We start from the raw sequence: 25,566 nt of genomic DNA on the forward strand, positions 1-25,566 counted from the left end.
ATTTCCATACTTGTAAAATCAGAATCACAATTTTAATCAAATCTGCACCCAACAAGCGGGATTAAAATCAAATCGGGACAAAAGGGTATTGTACCAGCCCTAGAAGCTAGTCTTACATCTTTTTAGATCAATCTCAAAAGAAGTAATAATAATTTTAAGCATTAATTGACAGTACAACAACTAACACTGAATACCTTTGAAATGGACCTTGAACCCTGTGGATGACCTGAAACATGACAATGTACCAGTAGAACCCTGTCTCTTATGGACCCCATAGGCCTCAGACATCCTGCATTGGTCAAGTAGTAGAGCAAAGGTGTATTTGACTTCTAAACAGTTACTAACAACTTCTTGTGACGCTTTATATCTGAAAATGCAACTATTAGTATCTTAATAATAAATTTTTAAAAACCCAGACAATAGTGGTCTGTACGTTACAGAATGTCTAGAGGTTCCCTAATAGTTCATGGCAGTGCAGGTTTTATTCCACACATTGTTCTGGACAGATTGTCAAAGGTTTTCTGAGGACCAATCAGGAGCTATTGGCTGCACCTGTGATGTTCTCCCTCAGCTGACTCCAATCAGTAGCTCAGAGTCTATATAAGGGGGTGGCAGGTCTTTAGCTCAGTTGAGTGTGTGCTATCAGAGAGTCAACACCATCAGTTCACTTTCTGTTCTGTTGTTTGGAGTGAGTTGAGGACACCCTATGCTATTTTTTTTTTTTTTTAACTATTCTATTACTAATCTAACTAAAAACCCCCAAAAAGTGGTGATTCAAAGTGCTCTTTTAAAAATATTTTCTAAAATTGTTTTAGTGCATTTTATAATTGTGTATAATTTAAGATATTTGAGGGAGAATCTGCAAATTACGGAATAGATTTTTTTTTTTCTAGACTGTTAGCCTACAGTCATCTGAAAAATATGGGTACCAATAATATAATATCGGAACCCTGTGATAAGATACATGTTTTTTACGAGATAGTGATGGCACACACATGAATTTTAGTATAGAAGTATAATTTTTCTGTGTTTTTTTCTTACATGAGGTCCAATTCTCACCTCAGTGAAAACATGTATATTCTTGCTTCCGGTATGTGACCAAGTGTGAAAGGTCACCCCAACACTCACTCACCCACCATACACACACACACACACACACACACACACTCTATTGTAAAACTCCATGTTGTGGGTCACACCAGTTCCTATATCAGTTGAAGGGACATCATGTTCCTTTGGTTCTGTAGCTCCCAAAAAAGTCTTAAATCTTAAAGCTTAACAGCTTTTTTCACCCCAAGTTAATTTTATCATTAAATAAATTATCATTGACCCTGCAGTCACATTTTGGTGACAGAGCAAATTTGCATACATACACAGAAAACTGTTATGACATTAAGAGGAACCTGATTTGCATGAACACAGTGTAGTGTTCAGTCTCTGAGGGGACAGAAGACAAAAACATAATCATTTTACATTACTTTAGCTCATAAATTAATTGAAGCAACGTAAAATCTTTTTAGTGAGCTGAGCCATAAGAAGCAGCTTTCACATTTCATATTGAATGAGAACAGTTATACTGTGTTCCATTCTCTCTCTTTTCCCAATGCTCCACTAGATTTGACTTTCCACCACCAGGGCCTTCAGTGCATTCAGTCCATGTCTACAAAAATGCATCACCACAGGTGTTCTTTTCTTCCCCAGGGTGACGTCGTATTGGTGGGCGTATAGAAACCACTAGTTTCCCCCACGTACTGTATCCCACATTTCTTACATTCCAGTACACTAAGAAATAAAACGTTGGATTTAATTGATAAAGTTAAGGCAATCTTTTCCACAAAACTGTCAATTAAGTCTAAAACAATATGGTTGTTATCCACAATCTCAATGATCACATATATCAGAAGTAAAATTGTTATATAAAGGCTACAGCTTTGTGCAAGTGTCATTATTTAACATTAATTTGAATTTTAAATAATGTTAAATAACAAATCTGCTGGGGTCTCGGGCGGGGAGCTCTCTGGGCCCTTCCCTCGGGGGGTTGGGTGCTTAAATCACAGGGTCTAACAGTGCACTAAACACATGAATGAAGGGGGTTGATGGTTTTGTCACTTCACATATCATTGGGCTTTACGCGATCAGGATTTTTGGGCCAATCACGGATCAGTGAGTTTAAAAAAAACAAAACTACTGATCCGATCATATGAATTCAGGTTGTTTTTGTTTTTTAGGTAACGTCCAAATTCCTTTAGTACTACCTGATACAGACCTGAACGGGACCATGTTTCAGCCTTTGTGACTGTGGGAGTGGAAGAGTTGGCTATTTCCATACAGTACCTGAACATAACGTTGCACGCACATTTTTCAAAATGAGATGCAGAGCGAGCACTGGTGTAAATGTGAGCTCAGCCATTTAATTTAGTCCCTGAACTGCAGCTGTGTCGACTACGAGAGAGTTGGAGATGAAGCTGAGGAGACAGACCTCACCTCCATTAGCATTAGTGTGACCTGAGGTATTTAACTTAAAATAATCAATAACCAAAAAATAACTAAAGCACTAAGAGAGCCAAAGGACACAGAGATACGTTTGTAAAAAAAAAAAAAGCAGAGACAGTGCTTTTAATATATGCAATTCAAGGTTTATTTAAAAGACCAGGAGTAAGCATAAAATATTAAGTATTTATTTCTAGGGATTAACAGTGTAGGTTAACATGGCCATATTAAAAGTACAATTAAAAGATAAAATCTTGCAGCCCCTGGGCCAGAACCAAACGAAATCTGAAAAAAAGGCAGATAAAGAAAAGAACCAAACAAGAACGGCTGGAGAGGAGGAAGCCCCACCCCAAACAAAACAGACAATGCTACTCACAAACACACTAAATAACAAAAATCCCAAGTGCAAAACAGAAAACGGGCCAATTCCCCCTCCCAAGCACACCCAATGGAAAAAAAACTAAAAGACCCAGGGACTGCTAAACATAACTGGTGCAGAGTTAAGGATTTCTAAAAAAATACCAAATGATACAAAAATAAACTCTAATTCAACCAAAAAGAAACCCTAAAAATGAACCCTAAACAAAACAGTAGCAGGCTAAAATCTTAAAGTTGCAATAAGAAACGGGGGAAATTAGCTGCCACCGGAGTTCTACAGAAGCTCTGTCACCATCCAGCAGCAGTCAAGACTGATCGCCAGGTGCAGGGGAGACTTAAGTAGGCCACTTCCACCATGAGGCAGGAAGTGGCACTATTGGAGAAGGGGGCCCCCTGCTGTCTGCTACATTAGCATTAGGAGCAAACACATATTTCCTGACTGTTGCATCGCAAAACATCCTGTTGCTTATAGTCTGTATTCACAGGTGCACAGCGGAGGTGGGGCACACACATGCTTCTGTGTCCACCATCACCCTGAAACGGACAGAAGTCTCCGGTATGAAAGCGAAACTTCTCTCGGACTCTCCCTTTGAACATGCTGAGTAAACAAAAAGCGCGTGCACACATACAAACCCAAACACACACACACTTACACACACACAGCTTTCAGAGCCAGTAAACTGGGGAAGAGGTCCGGTGCTCAGCCGCTCCGCTCCAACCGAGAGACATTTTAGCGGTTTGCACATAGGTTTTCACCTTTATGCACAAATGAGAGTGAAATACTATAAAGCCATGTCACATAAGGCAAGGCAAATTTATTTGTATAGCGCATTTCATACTGAAGTGTATTAAACCATTTAACGTGTGATATTAAAGGTTTAGAGTCCTTTTCAATAAAGAATTGATCCCAGAAAAGATGCATATGTGAAACTCGTGGTTAAACAGAGGCCAAAAACTTCTTTGAGGAATTTCACAGGAATCTGGGGGTGTTAAGCTTAAAAACAGGCCTGCAGACATCGTGTCTGAAAGGACCCACAAAGTGATAAATCGAGGGGCACCTATTTTGACAATTGAGGGGAGTTTTAGGGTGTGAGCCAATGAGCTCGGTGACACCGGTGTTGGTTGTTATCAGAAACTTAGGAACCGATTATCTGTTCCAGAGGTAAGACATGATTTACCAAATTTGCGACACTGAGCTGACAAGGCCCAGGTGTAAATTTCCTTTCTTATGTCTCCACATGATGATAAACTGTTTGTCTTTACACAAATTAGAACTGGGCTGTTTTCACTATAGGGTGATGAGCTAATGTTAAAGGGGGAGGACTTATTTTGAACCATATATGTGAATTCAGTCTTTGTGCAGCTCAGAGTTTTTGCATCATTTGGCCAGCATCTCTCAGCAGGTCTTCTTTTTGTAACCTGTTAGGACTTTTAATTGTATTAATAAACTGCATATTATTTACAAGTCTCTGGTCCTGAAGACTCTTTCCACAACAATACTCAAGGCAACTCAATGTGCTTTACATGATAAAACATTCAATTGTTTAAAATCAATAAGAACATTTAAAATCAGTAAAATCATCAGTAAAATCATCAACAAACACATGACATCAACATGACCAAAAATTTCTCTCTCAATCATACGCAGTAGAGAAAAAAAGTGCCTTTAACTTTGATTTAAAAACGTTCACATGTGATGCTGACTTCACCTCTGCTGGCAGTTTGTTCCACTTCTTTGCAGCATAACAACTAAATCATGCATCACCATGTTTACTGTGAGCTCTGGGCTCCACTATCTGACCTGTCCATAGATCTGAGAGACCTTTACATAAAGCAAACAACTCTTCGGTGTAAATGAGGCGATAAAACAATGCAATGGGAGCATCTACAGAACGTTTCATTACGGCAAATTAAGACATTACAGCCAATCACATTAATTGCATAAAATGCTAAATATCGGCCGATCCGATAAACCTGATCAGATTGGTGCAAAGCCTATACGTACTGAATATTACAATAACCAGCAAAACTATTGCACATCTCACACCAGGGTCCAAATAGTGGGAAAAAAAACACCAAAGACAGTCATTTATACCCTGTGTACGTGGACTTTACTCTACATGTACTTCCCGACACACTATAGTTTAGTATAAAAAAACATTCTGGTGACTTATAAATTGCTTCCTTTCCTGTGATTAACATTTCTTTTTCTTGCTTAAAACTAAATGTCATCTGTAATCAAATAAAAGGACATGTGACCAGGGCAGAATTTAGCGCTCTCACCACTTTGGCACTTGAAACCACATTTTATTTTTTTTTGTCACTCAGTCTCTGTGTGGGATATCTTTCCTTCTACGCTTTGGTTCCCGTGAAGCTCTACCCAGCTCTCCTGTGCTCACATCCTGGTTAGTTATCTTATTAACTGCTACAAAACACAAGCAAACTGCTAAGGTGTTACAATGCCTTACGAAAGCATTCGGCCCTCTTGAACTTTTCGACCTTTTGCCACATTTCAGGCTTCAAACATAAAGATATAAAACAGTAATTTTTTGTGAAGAATCAACAACAAGTGGGACACAATTTCAAACATTTTTAACCAATAAAAAACTGAAAAATTGGGCGTGCAAAATTATTCAGCCCCCTTAAGTTAATACTTTGTAGCGCCACCTTTTGCTGCGATAACTGCTGTAAGTCGCTTGGGGTATGTCTCTATCAGTTTTGCACATTGAGAGACTGGAATATTTGCCCATTCCTCCTTGCAAAACAGCTCAAGCTCAGTGACGTTGGATGGACAGCGTTTGTGAACAGCAGTTTTCAGTTGTTTCCACAGATTCTCGATTGGATTCAGGTCTGGACTTTGACTTGGCCATTCTAACACCTGGATATGTTTATTTGTGAACCACTCCATTGTAGATTTTGCTTTATGTTTTGGATCATTGTCTTGTTGGAAGACAAATCTCCATCCCAGTCTCAGGTCTTTTGCAGACTCCATCAGGTTTTCTTCCAGAATGGTCCTGTATTTGGCTCCATCCATCTTCCCTGTCCCTGCTGAAGAAAAGTAGGCCCAAACCATGATGCTGCCACCACCATGTTTGACAGTGGGGATGGTGTGTTCAGGGTGATGAGCTGTGTTGCTTTTACGCCAAACATAACGTTTTGCATTGTTGCCAAAAAGTTTGATTTTGGTTTCGTCCGACCAGAGCACCTTCTTCCACATGTTTGGTGTGTCTCCCAGGTGGCTTGTGGCAAACTTTAAACAACACTTTTTATGGATATCTTTAAAGGCCAGAGTTGTGCAGTATGCGACTGAATGTTGTCCTGTGGACAGAGTCTCCCACCTCAGCTGTACATTTCTGCAGTTCATCCAGAGTGATCATGGGCCTCTTGGCAGCATCTCTGATCAGTTTTCTCCTTGTATGAGCTGAAAGTTTAGTGGGACGGCCGGGTCTGTGTAGATTTGCAGTGGTCTGATACTCCTTCCATTTCAATATTATTGCTTGCACAGTGCTCCTTGGGATGTTTAAAGCTTGGGAAATCTTTTTGTAGCCAAATCCGGCTTTAAACTTCTCCACAACAGTATCTCAGACCTGCCTGGTGTGTTCCTTGGTCTTCATGATGCTCTCTGCGCATTAAACTGACCTCTGAGACTATCATAGAGCAGGTGCATTTATACGGAGACTGGATTACACACAGGTGGATTCTATTTATCATCATTAGTCATTTAGGTCAACATTGGATCATTCAGAGATCCTCACTGAACTTTTGGAGAGAGTTTGCTGCACTGAAAGTAAAGGGGCTGAATAATTTTGCACGCCCAAGTTTTGATTTTTTATTTGTTAAAAATGTTTGAAATATCCAATAAATTTCGTTTCACTTCATGATTGTGTCCCACTTGTTGTTGATTCTTCACAAAAAATTACAGTTTTATATCTTTATGTTTGAAGCCTGAAATGTGGCAAAAGTTCAAGGGGGCCGAATACTTTCGCGAGGCACTGTGTATATATATATATCAATTTATTTTAAATATATAACCAATTTCTACAGATCATTAAACATTTATTAAAAGGAAAACCTTGTAGGATCCTTTGGGCAGTACTGCAAAACCATACATATCATGTATGTGGGATAGAGCAATGAATGCATCTGTTCTATTTATAAGCTTCACTGAAATCAAGGAAACCCACAGACGATACAGCCCCTCCCCTCATAGAATGATGGCCCATTCAGCTTCCTGTACAGGCGGGTATGGAAGGCTGGATTTCCCATGACGGGTAAGATCCCGCTGCCAACCGCCTTGACAACCTAAGGCAGGCACAGTCACCATTACTCAGCCTCAAGTCCTGTGGGATTGTGCTCGCTGAGTGCAGCCATGAACGATGGAGACAACAGGACTCTACGGGTGATGCTGTTGGGTTGAGGTGGAGAGGGGCGGGGCTCATAATCAGTGGCAAGCCAAAGACGTAAAAACCGTCGTCCTCCACACACACTCTCGTGTAGGCCTAAAGCAAGCCTCTTGTTTTCATTGAAGTGGAGAGTTTGGCTCATATCTTAAACTGCAGATGTAAATGTGTTTGGATGGAAGGTTGAAGCTCCACCTTTGCCTGAAAAATGGTTGAGAAAAGCCTGTGATGTGATCAGTACACAAAGCTCAATCCAAGGTAGAGCAGTGAAGACGGAAATCACTCTTAAGATACATTTACTCTCAAAACTCTACCATTAATCTAGTTAATGAAAAGATAATCACTTCAAAAAATATTTTATTTAAATGTATTGACCTAGTTACTGTGGCTTTGAACTAGGGCTGAACAATTTTGGAAAATCGAATTGCGTTTTTTTTTTCCCCTCAATATTGCAATTGCGATTTAATATGCAATTATTTTTTCAAGGGCCTCTTGTCATGTATTTTTCAATGAACACAAGCATTAAATCAATCTGTTTCTTAATAAACAATTTCAGATTTATTTAAACTTTAAATAGATAATAAATATACATTTTAAAGCACAGATTACAACAATAAAGCAAACAAATCTGTGGCTTTACCTCTTCAACATATCTAACTAATTTCATGTTTCATGTGGACTGCACTTCTTAAACACTCTCTGAACTTAACAGGACAGGACAAGAAAAAAAAAAATGCAGACTTTGCGATTAAAAAATTGTGTTTTATGATATTTTTGATAATATCACAAATGCAATTAATGGTTCAGCCCTTCATTGAACAGAAACAGTAACTGGGATGTGTGGTGGGACTGCTGGGGTTAGCACATGGAGACACCTCCTGTCCTTCTGGTTTCACTGTCTTCTGGTTTGGTTTCTCTGCTGATAATCAGACACACTCACTCAACACATCCTGACCAGCTTATTTTTTTTTACACTGTGTCTGGAAAATGTACTTGATATTTTTTTCACCAAGACTCTGTTTTGTTTTTGAGTGACAGTGACTCGTTGGTTGCCCTGCATCTTCACCAGAGTGGGGAGGAGTTAAGACCAGACTGGTGGTAACCACCTCTCCCAGTAGCGCATCACTTCTCTCTTTAGAAAAGACCATTTGTTTGGCAGTTTTCAGCTCAAACTGGTAGACCGTGTTTGTGTATATGTTGCTTTGCTACGTCAAATCTGTGTGTATCACCAAAATGGGGCAGAGGGTGAGTATACCTGCTGGTAAGTACACTCCAGGGTGGGCATTCAGGTGAACATGGGACATGGTCATGTATGTTAGCGTATATTCAACAATGAGGAAGATGAATTCTCACAATAATTTCTCTGCTTTTCCATTTTGTTTCCATACCAGTGCTGTGTGCCAGAAGTTTCCCCAGCTTCTGAAGTTGGTAGGTCTACTCACTCATTCATTCATCAGCAGTTTATGGTCACTCAGTCTTCATTTCTACCAGCATAGTTTTGATACTAGAGGACCTTAGTGTTTAACGTCCTTTTGTCAATTATCAGTTGTGTTAAAGCTGCTGGGAACAATAATTATCTATCAGATAAAAGACATGGTGTAGGCCTCCATAGATCTGTGACTCAAAGATCAATTGTACGACAAAATAATAGAAAGGTTGAAATTCTAGCTTGAAAGTTTGTTCCGAGTTTTGTGCATTGCATTGTGGGATGTGGAGTCCCATAGGTGGAAGGATAGAGGTGTTCTTAATTCTTATCATGATTTCTCATTTGTCCCTAAAAACTCTGTCAAATAGACTTCTCAACACAATTCTGGTGTTTTCACAGACTGAACGTTGTGGCAAAACAGTGGTAGAAGTGTATTTTGGGGCCTACACAGAAAGTTCTATATATCCAGCTGAAATTGAATGCCTCACGTAGTGATGTGATGTCACGGGGACAAACCAGAACATAAATGGAGTCAAACCACCACTGTCTTCCTTGTCTGTGGGAAGAATGCAAGAAATCCTGATTAGAATGAAATAAACTTCCAAGCAACAATTTCAACCTTTTACATTTAGAGTGATCTAACATATATTAATCTAAGGTCTACAGTATGTCTTTATCTAAATTAAAAAATAAAAAGATCATATCTAGCAGCTATAAGTACAGTATATTGTACTTGTTTACAAGATGTAAAATCTTCAAATAATTAAGTAGTTTTGTTTCCCCCAAATATTTATTTATTTATTTTTCAGAGACGATGTAATCAACATAATTACAATAAAGGTTTACAGCTGATGTGATGCATAAAGAGCTTCTAGCTAATGCTAATTCACAGCTCATGTCCCTGATTGGGCCTTTTTACACAATTTACAATAATAAAATACAGTAATACAACATTTGTATAAAACTTTTTACAATCACACACATACACACACGATCCCACATACATTCACACAGACTCAGTGTTATTTACTTTGGTTTGTTTTCAGCCAAGACTAAACCCTAGAAGTGAACATTTTAAACTCAGATATGGTTTTAAATTCTGTGGATAATGAGTTCCACAGCTTCAGACCTGAGTATGATGTACCAGTCACTATATATTTATTATTACTGGTTCATTTAGTTTGAGTTTTTTTTATCCACTTGGACCAACCAGATTAGTTCAGAGGTCACAGATTGGCTTTGTTCTGGTACCTTGAGTTTAGTTTGTGTTTTGGTCCAGTGGTTTTTAAGGATAATGTTATGGCCAGTGTCAGTCGTGTTTCAAATAACACCAGAAAATCACCAAATGAACTGATGTTTTCCAACTTGTACTAAACTGTGTATTGTCCCTCATCAGGATGGAAATGACCTCCCCCCACACATTGGCTTTGATGTGGAAACACCCACCACTCTCCCACCTTGCAAGGTTAGTCAGTGTGATGCTGAATTGTCTGTGTCTGTTGTGTTCAAAACGTCACTTGTCAAAGTACAAGAATATAGAAGCCACTATATTTTTAGATTCAAGCCTTTTCTGTAATGAACGTCTCATTTCTCCTGCTAAATGTTGACCATGTGATCACACAGGGAAGCTGCTTTGGCTCTGATGACGCTAAAGTCTACATTCAGCGCTTTTTGCAACAGTGAGTTTCTAACACTTTTCTCTATGTCGCTTCACAGCGTTTCTAACAATAAGTAGGAAATGATATCAGTGATTGGTGTTGACATGCAGAGTGTGTTTTGTTTGTTTCACAGGTACTACAGTGTGTACGACTCTGGAGACAGACAGTCACTGCTGGGGGCCTACCATGATGACGCATTATTATCACTAACAACACCGTACAACGTCCAGAATCCATCAAGGTAAGGACACACACACACACACACACACACACGCAAAACTTTGTTTTACAACATTACAAGGAACCTGATTTGCATGAACACACACACGATGTGTTCTTCAGTCTCTGAGGGGACAAAAGACAAACACACAATAATAATTTTACATTACTTTTGCTCATAAATTAATTGAAGCAACAAAAAATCTGAGGAGCTACTTGGGAGTCGAGCCATTAGAACCAGCTTTCTTAAAAGAGCCGGAATTCCTATCACTACCAGAATCCACATTTTATATTGAATGAGAGCAGTTATGCTGTGTCTGACTGAGGAGTTCAGACGTCACTGAGATACCTTCAAACCCCGTGCCCCCCCACACAGAACACCCCCCTCAGGGACAATGATCAGACAGCCGAGTGTGTGGAAAAAGATTTAGCTAATTATCTATACGTGGCAAAGTGGAGTCTTCAAGCACAACACATTACACAGTAATAAAAATGAAAAATCCATTTATCATGAATATTTTATTTTGTAAAACTCAAAAATAAAGCTGTGATCAATTTGTGACCAATACTGTTTTCTTCTTCCACAAACAGTAGAAACATTTTAGAATAGAATACAAACAAGTAGAAAGCAGCATGTTAAACATCAGGCAACATTATTGTTGTTACTATTAAGAGGTGAAATAAAAGTGGAAGATTTTAAACTTCACACAGATGAATGTCTTCATTTTCATTTAAAGAAAGTGAATTTAGCACCAAATGTTTATGTTCTGCTTTAAACAAACTGAAATATATCTTTTTAACTGAGAATAAACTTTCTGTTTTAAAACAAACTTAAATACAATGTTTTATCCCAACTAAAATGTTCAAAAAAATGCTCCTCTACAGAACACGTAATAAATCAAAGTGAAATGCTCATTAAAATGTTTTCCATGAGGGGCCATTAGAGACATTCAGAAAAAAAAAAAAACTGACCCACACATGTAATGGGGGTTGGGGAGGTACTGGGGAAGTTTGAATAACAATGAATTGACGAAATGTTTATGGAGGGAGAGTAAAGCGACCGGGTGTGAGCACCTCTTAGTTACCAAGGAGGACAGCAACTGCGGAAGTCACAAATTTATTACAAAGATTAAGGTAAAACAGATTAAAATCAATGTACGCTAAAATCCATTAACAATGTGGGCTAAGGAACGAATAAAATAAGGGTAAAAGTCACTGTCCACAAGAAAGTGCAATGTGCAGCTACGCCCAGGTCCTCCGCTCTCTCTTGTCCCAAGGCGGTAGATTCCTCTGGTCACAGGCTCAGGGTCCCCTGAAAATGCAAAACATAGGCCAGCACGGGGGTCCGATAATTACGTCCGAGGGTGGGGTGTTGCCACGTCACTTACAGGGCAAGGCAAAGTTCCCCTCTGCGTATATGTGGCTCTTAACACTCCAATCAGTCTCGATACTTCCCGCTGGCTCCAGTCCTCCACACGCTGGGACACCTACACAGAACAACTACCGGCAGTCAAACGTCCCACAGCAATATCCCCGATCTGACTTTATCCAACAAGTATTACTACGTTCCCCAAGGGTACTCACATGGAAGGCAGAGTCCTCCTCTGCCCCTGTGTGTATATCGCCTCGCAACACTTGTGATCCCGGCGTGCTTGTGGTTCCCGGTGCGTGTGCCGTCCTGTGCCCTGGGAACCTGGGGAGGACCCATAGCTTCCCTGCTGCTCCTTCTCCTGTCTGTGTCGTTTTTCCTCCCCCTGCTCCTTCTCCTGTCTGCCCCTTTTATTGTGCTCCAGCCACAGGTGCTGATTAACCTCAGGTGTGTTGATTAGCCTCAGGGGTTGGACATAGTCATGTGATGGGGTTGATCAAATGACAGCATGTGACTGGCAAGGTTCATAAAACAAAAGCTAAAATGCACTGCAAAAATAAAACCAATACAAAACACACTAAAAACACAGCACACAATACAAAATAAAATACCATTACACGGCAGGATCACACACACACAAAATATTTTCTCTCACGCACACATATGAAAGTGCTGATCCATATTTGTAGAATCCTGCGCCCATACACGTAGAATCCCACACTTATATGTAGAATCCTGCACGCATGCATATGAAAAGCTCTCACACATACTACTGATATTTCAGTGTAACAGGAAGGTATGTCATTGGAATAGGAAGGTATTTCATTGGAACAGGAAGGTATTTTGTTATGACAGGAAGGTATTTCAAACACCTGCGATGCAGGCTTTCTCTTCGGTGCCACCTTCCTGTCAGAATAAAATACCTCCCTGTTCCACTGAAATAACTTCCGGTTACACTGAAATCTCAGTAGTGTGCGAGAGCTTTTCATATGCATGCACGAAAAATTCTACATAAATGAATATATTTCATGTTCGTGTGAGAGAACGTTTTCATGTGTGGGAGAGAGTTTTTTCTGAATAATGTCCTTCACGGCCCTGCATAAAAAGCCATTACTGACTCAGCTGTGTGATGTTAACTCTCTTATGCTTGCAACAATGCGGTTGTGTATGTAGTACTTGACGCTTTTCCAGTCTCTGTCTCTGAGAGTGTCAGGATCAGCATTCAAACAATCCTCACATTCTCTTTTACCTGGAACCTGGCCAGAGCGAATGAACCTCATCAGCTTCTTCTCAACAGCCCCAATTTCCTTCGCTGTCCATTTCCTCTTTCCAACCAATTTTCCTAAAACGAGACAAAATATTCAATGAGAGACAGAGTGCAGTTCATCCATCCATTTTCCGAAACCACTTGCTCCCTTTCGGGGTCACGGGTTGCTGTTTGTATCTCTGCAGTCGCTGGGTGGGGTTGACCTAGACAGGTACGCAGTCTGTTACAGAGCTGACACACACACAGAAGCAGAGAAGCGGTACGCCTTAATGTAGCCCAGAGGATAAGGTGACAACAGACATGCATGAGCATAACTTTTGGCAGGGGTAGGATGAATAATTTTTAGGGATGCACCGAATATTCGGCCGAATACTGCAAAAAAAGCAACATGCGGTCTTCGGTTTAGTGAGTTTAAAGCAAGGCTGAATAGTAGAGTGTGACACAATGTTGCAATCAAACAACGTGCAGTGATTATGAGTCGGAAAAGTGTGTGCGCTTTGCTGCAGGAGCAGCAGCTCCTCCTTTCTGCTCACAAACACAGCCAGACTCTCTCCTTACCGCTTACCGCTCTTCGTCGTCCGTCACCGCGTAAAAGTTGGAAACTGTCTAATTCCACAATCGAGTCTGTTGTTAGCGCTGTGAGCCACGAATCCGTAAACATCCCCATTGTTTCCTCCTCAATTCACAAGCAATGCCGGGTCTCACTACATTGCCTGGTGTAGCATTAGCACGGAGTGCTAACAGCTGTGTAAACAATGGGTCCGTGGCTCCAAGCAGTGACTCCCAACACGATCGGCAGCAGAAAAAGTAGTGCAGTTTGTATTTATATATATATGGTAATAAAGTATAATGTAAATTCTATATATTATTCCGCAGTGTTGTTTTATCTGTTAGCTCGTTGGAGAGGGAGGAGCTCACATTCTAGGAGGCGTGTTAGGTGACGTCACCTGCCAACGTGGGCAAAATCCCACTGTCCCGTTTAAAGCTGACCACGTTTTTACAAAACGTGGAATAACAAGGGAGGGAGGAAACAGAACATTTTAGACTTTGTTCCGCTGAATGAGGGTAAAGGATGTATATGTTACGGTTTGGTGTGGACCCAAATGCAGGGAAAGAAGGAGGCAGGATCATAGCATATCGTTCCTGGAACCACTCCATGTTTTTATTCCAAAATCCAAACTCAAAAACAGGGGAGCAAGACCAGACACGAGGAAGGCGACAACGAACCTGACATCACACACAATGATTCCACAGTCATACTGTGACCAAGCACTCAGCTAAGTAGTGGAGGAGGCCTGATTGGGAATGGGCCACACCTGGGTGAAAACACGAGGGAGCTAATCAATCACCACCCAAGCACACAGACATCACTGGGGGTGGAGCCACAAACAGGAATCCCTGAAACACAGACAAGAGTTAACACCAACCAAATAAACAAAGACAGAATAACAAAAAGAGGACCCAAGGGTTAAAATAAACAGAACCTAACAATATATCACTGTAGCTAAACCATTAGAAAGTATTTTTTTCATCATACTTCCCCTTTAATGCACTTTAGTTTTTTTTATTCGAAGGGTTAATATAAATGAAAAACTTTGTTGTGCTTTTTTGAAAATCAAAGACTACTGGAATATTTTAAAAAATGTCAGAATATTCAATAAACATTTACTGTCTTTAAAACATGTCTAAAAATGTATTCTAGGCCATTTATGCACTATTAAAAAAAAAAATAGTGAAAAACTTAACCACGCGTTTATATTTCATTCGGCTTCGGCCACAAATTTTCATTTGGTGCATCCCTAATAATTTTTTAACCATTTCCAAGACATTTGACCTTTTTTCTCATTTACCATGTTTTCCATGATTGGTCAATAATTTTCCAAGTTTTTCAGGACACAGGAACCCTGACTAAAACACTGTGCTGCCCCTTGATAAAACATTTAAAAAAAAAAAATAAAACTACAAATAAGAACAATAGCAAACTTATTAAACATTAATAAATAAATAATAAACAAAAAAAATCTGTCTTTAGACTAGATCTTAGAAGAAACACCTGCAGGTAGCCCAACAAATCCAGCATGTCTCACTGTGGAACCAGGACAGTAAATTACACCACAGATCACACTAACACAACAGAGAGGAAACACTGGCTCGTCAGAGCAAGTTTGACAAACAGAAGTGGGTTTCAGACGTCACCTTTTGAGGCTGGCTGATGCCTTGTTGGGCAGTCTCGTCTTTGTCCTGGTGATGATTTCACACCCCGAGGACAGCTCTCCTTTCTGAGACATCTAAACACATCACTCTCAATATACAAATAAGCAGAGCTGCAACCACTACTTCATAATCTCAATTTATTTTTTTCATTTATTTCTATAAAAAGTGCCAAAGCCCAAAATTTAAATTTCTGAACTGTTAAAGAGAAACACTGCAAATTCTGAACCCTCACATCTGAGTTAATGTGTTTGCTTTTAGGGACTATACTATGAAGTTAGATAAATATATCCTGGATTTATTGTATTATTTGCTCCTTATTTGTTTTGTTTTTTTAAAGTACATGAATAGAGCATTTTTTAAGTTGTCAGTTCACCATGCATCAGCATCATGTTAATATAAATACAACTACAATGCTGCGCTAAGGCTTTGCAGCAGCCTCCCCGTGGAGCTGAGAGAAACATAAAACCTGGACTCTTTTAAAGCTAAACTGAAAAACCTTTTTAAGAAAGCTTATAATTGTTAATGATATTAAATGTGTTTTCCTGTAGCACTCTGAGATTCCCTGAATAAAAAGTGTGTTACAAATAACATTTATTATTATTGATATTAATATATCAGCTGCTGCTTTTCTAAAAGCTTTTGGTAACATCCGTGTACCTGAATGTTTGCAAAGAAATGGAAAATTACTACAATATGTTATATCTGTGTTTCAGTCAATACCTGTGCACGGAGTCCCAGGAACTGTGGCATCTTCTTTGTCATGAGGCTCTTCATCACTAAGCTCCTGTTCGCAGAGCTCTTCCTCATTGGGCTCCTGGTCACATTCCCCAGCTGCCTCTGTCAAAACAAATGTGCATCTTCAGTCCAGGAAAACTTTCAATAAAGTGCTGATGAAATGTATGTCAGTAAGTGTCTTTATACAATGTGGATCAATGTTAATTTCATCCAAACTCTTTCCTTGGAAATCTGCAATCCTTCCTTGTTCAAGGGCAATCAGTACTTTGCTCACTTTGGGTTTTGTCTGGTAGTCTGTAGAACTCACGGTGGATCCTTATATCGTGGCCAAGAAAGTTGGCCAATTGATCCATCTCTGTGTTGCTCATGTTCAGTACAGTTGAGAGTGTTGCAGCATGTTTTCGCAACTTTGTTGAGGTCAAAGCCTTTGGACATTACGCACTGCAAACAAGAGCAAAACTTTGGAGAGAGCCTGACCCTCTGAAGTGGGTCGTTGCTGATGGCCGTGCAAACATGTACTGATTAGTTTTTATGATGCCACAAGCATCTCGTTTTTTTGCCAGCAAATCCAGAGCCTCCACCATTTTAGGGGTAAGCAAAATGGGGACAGCACGTCCTCTTTTCCCTCTGATAATGACCCTTGTAAAGTGTTTGCATAAAACTTTCTCAGTCTCAGAAAGTGCCCAGTCTATGTCTCCATGTGGGGTAGATGTGTCTCTTGTAAGAAAAGAAGAAAGCAGCATTCTTGAAACCTCTCCCTCTCTACGTCTGTTGAACAAAATAATTTCAGCCATGACCACTTTTGCAAGTGCAGACTAGTTCTTTTCTGATGCCTCTTCCAACAAGTTACTGCTGCATTCATCACAGTTTTTGTTCAGAAAAGTGTGAAGTTTTTGCATATCCTCAGTGAACGGCAGCATTGTTGGCACATTCCATTGTGATTCTGAAGCATTGCGTGCTGCTGTAGCAGACACCAGCTCATTCCACTTTTCACTGTGGACTTCTTGAAAGTCTGTTGCTTTCTTCTCCAACACTTTGTCTCCAGCAATTAAAGCCTGGACCTTTACAACTTTGCTGAGTTTTGACAAAGCATTTCCTATTTTATTTATTTATTTATTTATTTATTTATTCAGTTTATTTCCGACATGGTTACATTCACTTTTTTTTTTTTTGTACATGCCGAAAAAGGAGACGAGAGAAGCAGTTTGCTTATCTGGGTCCCGTCCCCTGTTTTACCATCGCAAATTTACATGGGTTTACATGTCTCTCTGGTGTTTGCAAGTGAGGGAACTCTGTATTTTGCAGTTTCTTCATCATATCCACATGTCAATTTTACAGCTTTGACAACCTCCACATATTTTTTGGGATTGATAAAATCTGCCATTGTCTTAAGTGTGGTAGCATTTCACGCAGCAATCAACAGTCTTCCAAGTTCTCTCAGAGTCTGCCTAACATAGGCTTGAGATGCATCAGATGATCCTTTTTTGTTTAGCAACTGCTCTGCAATTCTGATGACGTGACGATCATTTTTTACAGCACTTGTGATTTCATCAGCCTGCATAACACTGAGCAGCTTCCATATTCGTTCACTAATGTCATCTGGAGCTGGTTCTGCAAAGCTACAGTGAGTTTGTACTTTGTTTTTTCCACGTTGTGGTCTGGCCTCTTTTGATTGGAACTGGCACACTTTTATGTGTCGCCAAAGAATCTTAAGAATGAAAAGCCCCTGGCAGTAGGCACAGTGCATGTAGTCATCTCTCTTACTGTCCTTGCATGGTCGTTTGCAAGCAACAAGTTCTCCTTCCCCCTTTTTCATGACAGCTGCATTATGTGCAAAATTACCTTGGTTCCTTATTAAATCAAGATGAAGTTTTCTTTTCTTTGAGCCCTTTGGAAAACTGAAGGCTTCCAGGACTTTACAGTATCTTCATCAGAGTGCTTCAGTTGAAGATGTCTTGCAATTTTGCTGCATGACTTCTCACAGTACAGGCAGTAGTGTCTCTTGTTATACACTCTTTTTCCATTGTTCTTCTTAACAGCAGGAACATGAATCTGCCCCTCCACACATGCCGGAGCATTTCTCCAAACAGGTCGCTGACTGGTGCCAGCACAGTCTTTATCGTCTGTCCACTCACACTCAGCCTCGCTGCTATCTCCATCTTCCTTATTTACAGTAGTGCTGTCAGGAACAATATGTTTTGATGTAGAAGCAATGTCTCGGAGGACTTTCTTCCTTGGACTCAATTTAGCTATGGTAACTGAACTAACATCTGATAAGCTATCTTCACTTGACTCAGAGTTGGGAATGTATTCTTCTCCACTATCTAAGGAATCATAGAGCTCTTCTGAGCATTCTGGAATTATGTCGTTCATCTGAACAAAATAAAAAAAAAAAAAAGAATTATTGGTCAGATGCATATGAATTTTTGACATCTTTGATGTCCATTAATACCTAAATGTTATTGTCTAAAATGAAAGTAAAGTAATTTAAGACGTTGAACATCTTACAAAGACACTCTTTGTTCTTCTGAGCCTTGGTAAAGGTCCATCAGAAACACTGTCATCCCTGAACTGAGGAAGCAATCTAAAGCATTTACTTGCACCAACTGATCCTTTCAATTCCTACAAATGCAAATTCAACATTCCACTCAGTCTTTGAAGATAAGCAAAGCAAACATTTTGGCTATTATCTTGTTTAAAGGATAGTCCACATTCTGCAATATAAACCTTGACTAAACAGGGTGGAATGTTATATGTTGGAAACGTGACAACGGTGTTAAAACTTCTTAGACAGTTAACATTCAGCCACACACATCAGACGTACCTGGCATTGTGAGAATGTGTGTAACTCGTACATTATCTCACATTTGTGGGGACACAAGGTGGGTTTTTCTTTTCTGAGTGTACACACAAATTATGAATCTTGACATAACTCACTTTGTGGGGACGCCGTAAATGTATGAAATTTAGTCACTATTTTGGCATTTTACACCAATTGTGGCACACTAAAACTGCAGCAAAGTGAGTTCACCTACATCACCTTGCGAGGGTCTCCCAAAGTCTGACGCACAATTGAGTATGAATTTACCAGTTTGTCCAGTGACGTAGCTCCAGATCAGCTGCTGTGACGTGCTTTGACTTTGCCTTTGACACTGGGAACTGCATCAGTGTCGTCAGTCTTACGTGATTCCATTTTGGCTTCAGAAATATTTGTCTCCTCAACTGACACGTGATTTGCTCTCCCAAACATTTTCCGGTCTAGGGAAACAAAACCATAATTTTCTGTAAAACATCTGAAATCGTTCGGGACAAAAGTGTTTATTACAATTCATATTGATGGTGTCTAAACATCATGCTTTACTGCTCCTCAATCCTTGTTTAACTGATAAATCAAATTCACTATTTCGGATGTTCTCTTTACCTTTACACCATTTTAGAAAATAACTGCTTAAAACTTTATTATTGTGCACAGTTACTGTTATGAACATATACTTAGGCTATATGTGAATGAGGAAACCTTTTAAATAATAATATTTTAAAAATACATTGATTTACAGTAGGAACTCGTCGCTGATAGATAGTAGCTCTAACAACTAGTACAATGATAAACTTAGTGATATTACAGCCTGTGAATGCAGTACGGGGCAGAATTTACTCCGGTAAGTCTAGGAAATGTTTTTTAAGCTTTTAACTTAACTTTTTTATGGAAGCCCAATGTCATACATTTTAAAATAATGACTTTTTATTTATTTTCCAAGATTTTTTTGAATTAAAAACGTTTTTTTACAAAGCCAATTTTTATTTCATAATGTCATTTCTCAGCAGAATGACTTGGTCTGTTAATCAAAGCTAGTGTTAAAATAATCATTATAAAATATTTAATTATAATCAAATAATATTAAATATTAAAGAATAGTAAAAATATTTCATTCACAATACCTTATTTTACAATTTAATTTGTCTATTATTTATCAAAATTTGTATTTATTTCAAAATGATGTTTTTGTTTATTTAATTATAAATCTTTTGGGCTTACATACTTTATAACCTGCAGGTGCTATGATTATTATTTAATTAAACTTGAAACTGCTTGTATTAGCGTATTTCATATTAGCTTCACTGTATACCGAGCTGCGGTTAACGTGACCGCGGCCTACATGTGTCTCTGGCCTGCTAGCATTCAAAATGTATTGGTTTCAAAGCGTGGCTGCTCCGGTTATTTCTCTTTTACTGACTTTCATATATATCACCTCTTGCCTAGATAACCCTGTGTAGCATCACATATCTTTATAAAACATTAAACAAATATCTTACTTAAAAAAGATGCATAACTGGTATAACTAGCATTAGCTTTGAGCTATTAAGCTAACGTAATTATAACGTTAGCTTACACAAATATAGCTATGTAGCTGACAAAGTAACTAGTGGAGTAACAAACTAACGCTAAATTAATATAAATCACGTGATGTTTATGATTAAACTTACCATAAAATACAGGTACTGTACTCACCTGCGTTCACCTCGACAGCTTACAGCTCATTTGCATGAGTAGCATATGTAGCCCTGCCCCCTCGTATGCGGATGAACGAAGAGCTTATTTGCATATTCAGTCAGTGTGTGTGACGGAGACCCGCCCCCCCGTCCTGCAGTACCGTAATGCACCTGAAAAGTGGCACTCACACATACACACTTTGCCAGATAAGGTCACTTGTGTGACATGCCCTAATATTCACAGCAGACATTTGTCTGCACCTCTACTACATGTTTTATGGCTTAAACTTAGTGGGGACACGATTTATGGCCCCATAAAATTTCGTGTCCCCAGGACATGACTGTGTATTCAAGTTGATGTCCCCACACATGTAGTTTTACACACACACACACACACACACACACACACACACACACACACACACACACACACAGAGGTGTATAACTTTGATTAAATGGCTACGTTTTCTTTGAGTGGTGCTGATTTTTTTGTTCTGGCTTTGTTTTTCAGGAGCGGTCTGAGAGAATATTTCAAAGACAGTAGAAACCTGAAGAGGACCAAAGACTCCAGTAAGTTCTCCTGAAGTGAACGTATGACTTGTAATGATTAGGGTTGGGTACCGAAACCTGGAACAAGTGTGGGACCAGTTCCCATGGAAACGCTAGTAACCGGGTCCAATAAGAACAAAGATTTTGGTGTCACACATTACTTGATACACATGACGTCGGTGCCGCTGCTCAGATCATTGATCAATGGCCTCATTTTTAACCGTAGCACATGCACAAAACATGGCCTAAAAGAAGGTGCATGACATTATCCTCCATAAATAAATGAATGTGTGGGAAACCCTGATGTGAATTTGATCTAATAATAGTTTATTTGTTTAGTTAAATGTGTTAAATTTGGCTCTGGAAATAAAAGGGCATTTTGAGATTTTGAAGTTAGTTTAAAGTAATGATTTAGCACCAGAAGCGTTGAAAAAGTAGCGAGTAGTAACTGATACCCAACCCTAGTAATGATGGAGCCCACCTGATGTTTGTCTTGTTTTCACCTGCCCTAGCGATGCGTTTCCATCTGCTAAAGCACAAACGGCTGAATGTGGTGGCGCTCCTCAACGAGCTGCCAAAAACTCAGCATGACATCACCTCTTTCACCGTGGACGTAAACGCCTACACAGTGAGTTCACGTCTGATCTGCCACACACTGAGTTACATCATTTGTGTTGTTCACACTCAGCCAAACTGCTTTGTTTTCACAGAATACGCTGCTGTCATTCACAGTGGGCGGAGTCTTCAAAGAAGGTCAGTATCTTAGTCGTCATGGTTTTAAGAAGATCCACTGCAACTCATCTGTTGCTCACTAACGCTTTCCTGGGTTTTTTGTGGTTTTTCAGTTGTTGTAGATGATAAATCTAAAGAATCTACAAGGGCCTTCTCCAGAGTTTTCATCACAGTTCCAGCAGTGAATTCTGGGTAGGTTACACACTTAAAACCAAAGTGCTGATTGGCAGCTGTAGCTTCAGATAATGCTTGCCTCCACTAGTATGACTGGAATGAACAAACGGTTGCATGTTCAATTTCATGTCAGTAAATACTGTTTCACCACGTGTGTTTTCTGTGTATTCCTATATTTACCTAATGTATGTTTATTTGTCCATAAAAGAAAATGATAAACCATAATGCTTTTACACAACAACCATTGTTATTGTAGAGATTACTAGGGATGGGCACCTTTCACATTTAAACCGATACTCGGTACTCGTAAATCAGTATCGGTTCTCAACGATACCACTGTTCAGTACTTTTGTGCAGTAATAAATATTAAATAATATAATCTCAAAATATTCCAATTTACCATATTTATTTATCATATCAATAATTATAATAATAACAATAATTATAACAAACAACTTTTAACAAATATATCAAACCAACATCTGTTTGCATTGTAGCACAATATAATCAGGGTTGGGGTCAATTATAATTGTAATTTCTTATTTGATAATTACAATTATGCCATAATTATAATTGTAATTTTAAAAGATCTCTTGCTGTCATAATCATGATTATATTGTAATTGAGTTCAGATAATTGACTATTTAATTGTAATTGCCATGAAAATTCTGTCAAAATTGTCAATTATAGTTTAATGCTAAACTGATAAACCATGTTACAGTTCTATATGTACAGTTCTACACATATGTAGGTAACAATATGTTTGGTGTGGCCCTATAACGCTGTAATATTAACACCATAGAAAGTCTCTAACCTTTGAACCCTGTGGTCCTCGTTCATACTTGAACAGTTTGTGCATCATCAACGACCAGCTCTTCATCAGAATGGCTACAACGGAGCAGATCAGCAGAGCTTTTGTGGCGCCTGCCCCGACCCCTTCCTCCAGCCCAGTGCCCACCCTCACTGCCCCACAGCAGGAGATGCTCAGCACCTTCTCCCTGAAGTCAGGCATGAAGCTGGAATGGTCCCTGAAGTAGGTGTCCTCTCCTAATGCCGTCTACCAGACTGGGATGAATGTCACAGCTCACTGGTAAACACTGTCTGTGTGTTGCAGGTGTCTGCAGGATAACGAGTGGGACTTGAACAAAGCAGCACAAATCTTCACTCAGTTAAAGGTGACACGACTCTAAACAATCCACGTCATGGTTTAAATGTGCTGATGTCTAAAGTAGCAACTGTTTCTGTTTCAGACGGCGGGAAAGATCCCAGACGTGGCGTTCCTAAAGTAAATCATTGAAGAAAGAAAAACAGTCTTTGTATTTTTGTGTAGAATAAAGTTAAAGTGAACTCATATGAACCGTTTCATCAGATATTTGACCTGAATACTGTTGGGTCGTGAGTCTTTTAGTTACATTAGTTCATTGACCCCCTACAGAAACCACAGCTTGCTTTATTGGTAATAAAATCACATTGTTAGTGAGATAATTGTGTTCATTCTTTCTGTACCCACTCCAGTTCAGGTTGTTTTCTACCATTACAATACATGTAAAACCCTGTGTTTTATTTATTCCATGCTGAGTGGATCTAGTTAAACTACTGGTCAACAATAGGGGTGTGAAAAAAAAATGATTTCACAGTATATTGAGATTTTTTTGGGTGCTGATTTTAAATAGATTTATTTAATTAATTAATATTTTTGTGTATTTGTGCAATATTTCAGTGGTTACAATGCTTTCAATTTGTTGCAATGGTTACTTGATTTTATGATGGCAGTGTGTAATACCTGCAATATTTATGTATTCACAGACATTTTATTTTCATATAATCTGTTCAGATCAGTGTTTAAACTGATACAATAGGAGAAATTATTTGTTCTTATTTTTGTGCATTATCAGTAACTCAGGGTGATTTATCATTAATGTTCTCACTTACAGTTGTTACAATGCCGTCATTATGTTGTCATGGTTACTTTGAGACTTCTACACAGTAGTTTTAGTGAAAAGAAACTTGTTGCACTTTATGTTATGATGTCAGTGTGTAACACTGTATTTTCTTTTTTTCAGTGAAAATGTGTAAAAACACTAATAAATAATAAACAGGAGATTTTGAAGCAAATAGTTTTGACTCAATTCATCCTCTGACTGATCAATATCTACTGATGAACATATACAGCAACTTGATTTTTCATCTCTACGTTTAATTTTGATATTAACTGGGTAGAATATCGTGATAATATCGTATCGTATTGCAACATCCTTGCCAATACTCACCCCTAGTCAACAACAGACTCCTATGATGGTTTGTCATTTACAGTGTTTCCCCAAACTGTTCACAGTCCCGTACCCCTTCAGACATTTAATCTGAATCCATGTACCCCCCACCACTGCACACTTGAAAAACACTGCATTCCATTATGTTTTTTAACCATGGGGTCATGACCCCATGTGGGGTCGCCTGGAATTCAAATGGGGTCCTCTAAAATGTCTAATAATTTATAATAATTTTTTTTCCAAATTGTAACACCATATACAAAACAATCTTAGATGACAGTATAAATAAAAATCTAGTTGAAATGAAATAAGTATAAAAATAGCATAAACGGTATAAGGATATCTGAGCTGGTGCATCTTGTCACTTTGAGCACTAATCCTGGCAACAACAAACATTATCAAACGCTAATTGGAGAAAGAAAAAAATGATAATAAAATGGAGTCACAACACAAAAAAGGTTGAGAACCACTGATGTAATGTCACATACAATGTAGCCTTACAGTGACATCTGTCTCTGAATTTGACCTATCCTGTTGAGAATAACATATTAATAATAATTAAAACATTTTTGCTGAGATTGTTCACTGTCACCACTAGAGGGTCGTCTGACATCGGCTAATGTGTCATTTGTGCCAATGCATGGAGGCTCCTGACTGCTGCTCTATTTATATTCTTGTTTCTAATTTTTATTTTTTATTCATGTACCCCCCCATGACAGTTTGCGTACCCCTGGGGTACCTGTACCCCACTTTGGGAACCTAGGATTTACAGTTAATGAAACACAGACTGAATCAGACAAAAAGTGATGTTATGGGTTTTATTCACTGGTTTAAAAACTATAGCTGTAAAATCTTCAAAATAAATGTTGCTGTTTAAAGTTGACATTTTTTAAAGCCTGCTGCCAATGGAATATAGAGCAGTAGAAACATGCTCTGGAAGAAGTTTTGTCCTAAACGGCCTCCCATACTTTTGTAACACTTTTTTTTATTTTTTATTTTTATTTTTACAAACAATACATACAATACATATACATTTTAAATCAGGGTACAATAATACACTCTGGCACTTGCTGTAGAAGTAAACAAAAAATAAACAATAAAGAAAGAAAGAAAATGTATATATGCTTAATAGACAAAAGGAAAAGGGCACATACAAGGCAATGGCATCTTAAAAGAACAAGGACATTTTAATTT

The 25,566-nt window shown here is 38.8% G+C and overlaps 1 protein-coding gene and 1 long non-coding RNA gene across 5 annotated transcripts; one reads left to right on the forward strand and one right to left on the reverse strand.

Moving 5' to 3' along the window:
* Nucleotides 1–8,260: 8,260 nt before the first annotated feature.
* On the forward strand, nucleotides 8,261–23,584 carry LOC114459309 (nuclear RNA export factor 1-like). 4 transcript variants are annotated; one of them, XR_003673303.1, is made up of 11 exons: nucleotides 8,261–8,696; nucleotides 10,091–10,159; nucleotides 10,318–10,373; nucleotides 10,486–10,593; nucleotides 21,159–21,217; nucleotides 21,709–21,824; nucleotides 21,907–21,949; nucleotides 22,051–22,120; nucleotides 22,975–23,135; nucleotides 23,217–23,277; nucleotides 23,353–23,584. XR_003673303.1 is itself a non-coding variant. In XM_028441599.1 (11 exons), the coding sequence occupies exons 1-11, from the start codon at nucleotides 8,571–8,573 to the stop codon at nucleotides 23,389–23,391; spliced, it is 930 nt and encodes a 309-aa protein (XP_028297400.1). In that variant the 5' UTR covers nucleotides 8,270–8,570; the 3' UTR covers nucleotides 23,392–23,582. The 4 variants fall into 4 exon arrangements, 2 of the variants coding, with proteins under 2 accessions (XP_028297400.1, XP_028297399.1); XR_003673302.1 differs by having other exon boundaries at nucleotides 8,265–8,696; nucleotides 22,042–22,120; XM_028441599.1 differs by having other exon boundaries at nucleotides 8,270–8,696; nucleotides 22,953–23,135; nucleotides 23,353–23,582.
* On the reverse strand, nucleotides 16,167–20,730 carry LOC114459311 (uncharacterized). Its single transcript, XR_003673304.1, has 3 exons — nucleotides 20,667–20,730; nucleotides 19,245–19,414; nucleotides 16,167–16,258 (listed from the first exon to the last, which is right to left on the reverse strand). It is a non-coding gene; the product is annotated as an uncharacterized LOC114459311 (long non-coding RNA).
* Nucleotides 23,585–25,566: the final 1,982 nt, after the last annotated feature.

The sequence above is a fragment of the Gouania willdenowi genome, unplaced genomic scaffold (assembly GCF_900634775.1).
Source record: "Gouania willdenowi unplaced genomic scaffold, fGouWil2.1 scaffold_294_arrow_ctg1, whole genome shotgun sequence".
NCBI lineage: Eukaryota > Metazoa > Chordata > Actinopteri > Blenniiformes > Gobiesocidae > Gouania > Gouania willdenowi.

Bases quoted from the DNA above. Each gene is read 5' to 3' on its own strand.
- LOC114459309 (XM_028441598.1), top strand. From the start codon at position 8,571: ATGGTCATGTATGTTAGCGTATATTCAACAATGAGGAAGATGAATTCT. The intron at 10,374-10,485 runs GTGAGTTTCTAA...TTTGTTTCACAG, and splicing joins ATTCAGCGCTTTTTGCAACA to GTACTACAGTGTGTACGACT. The intron at 10,594-21,158 runs GTAAGGACACAC...TTTGTTTTTCAG, and splicing joins AACGTCCAGAATCCATCAAG to GAGCGGTCTGAGAGAATATT.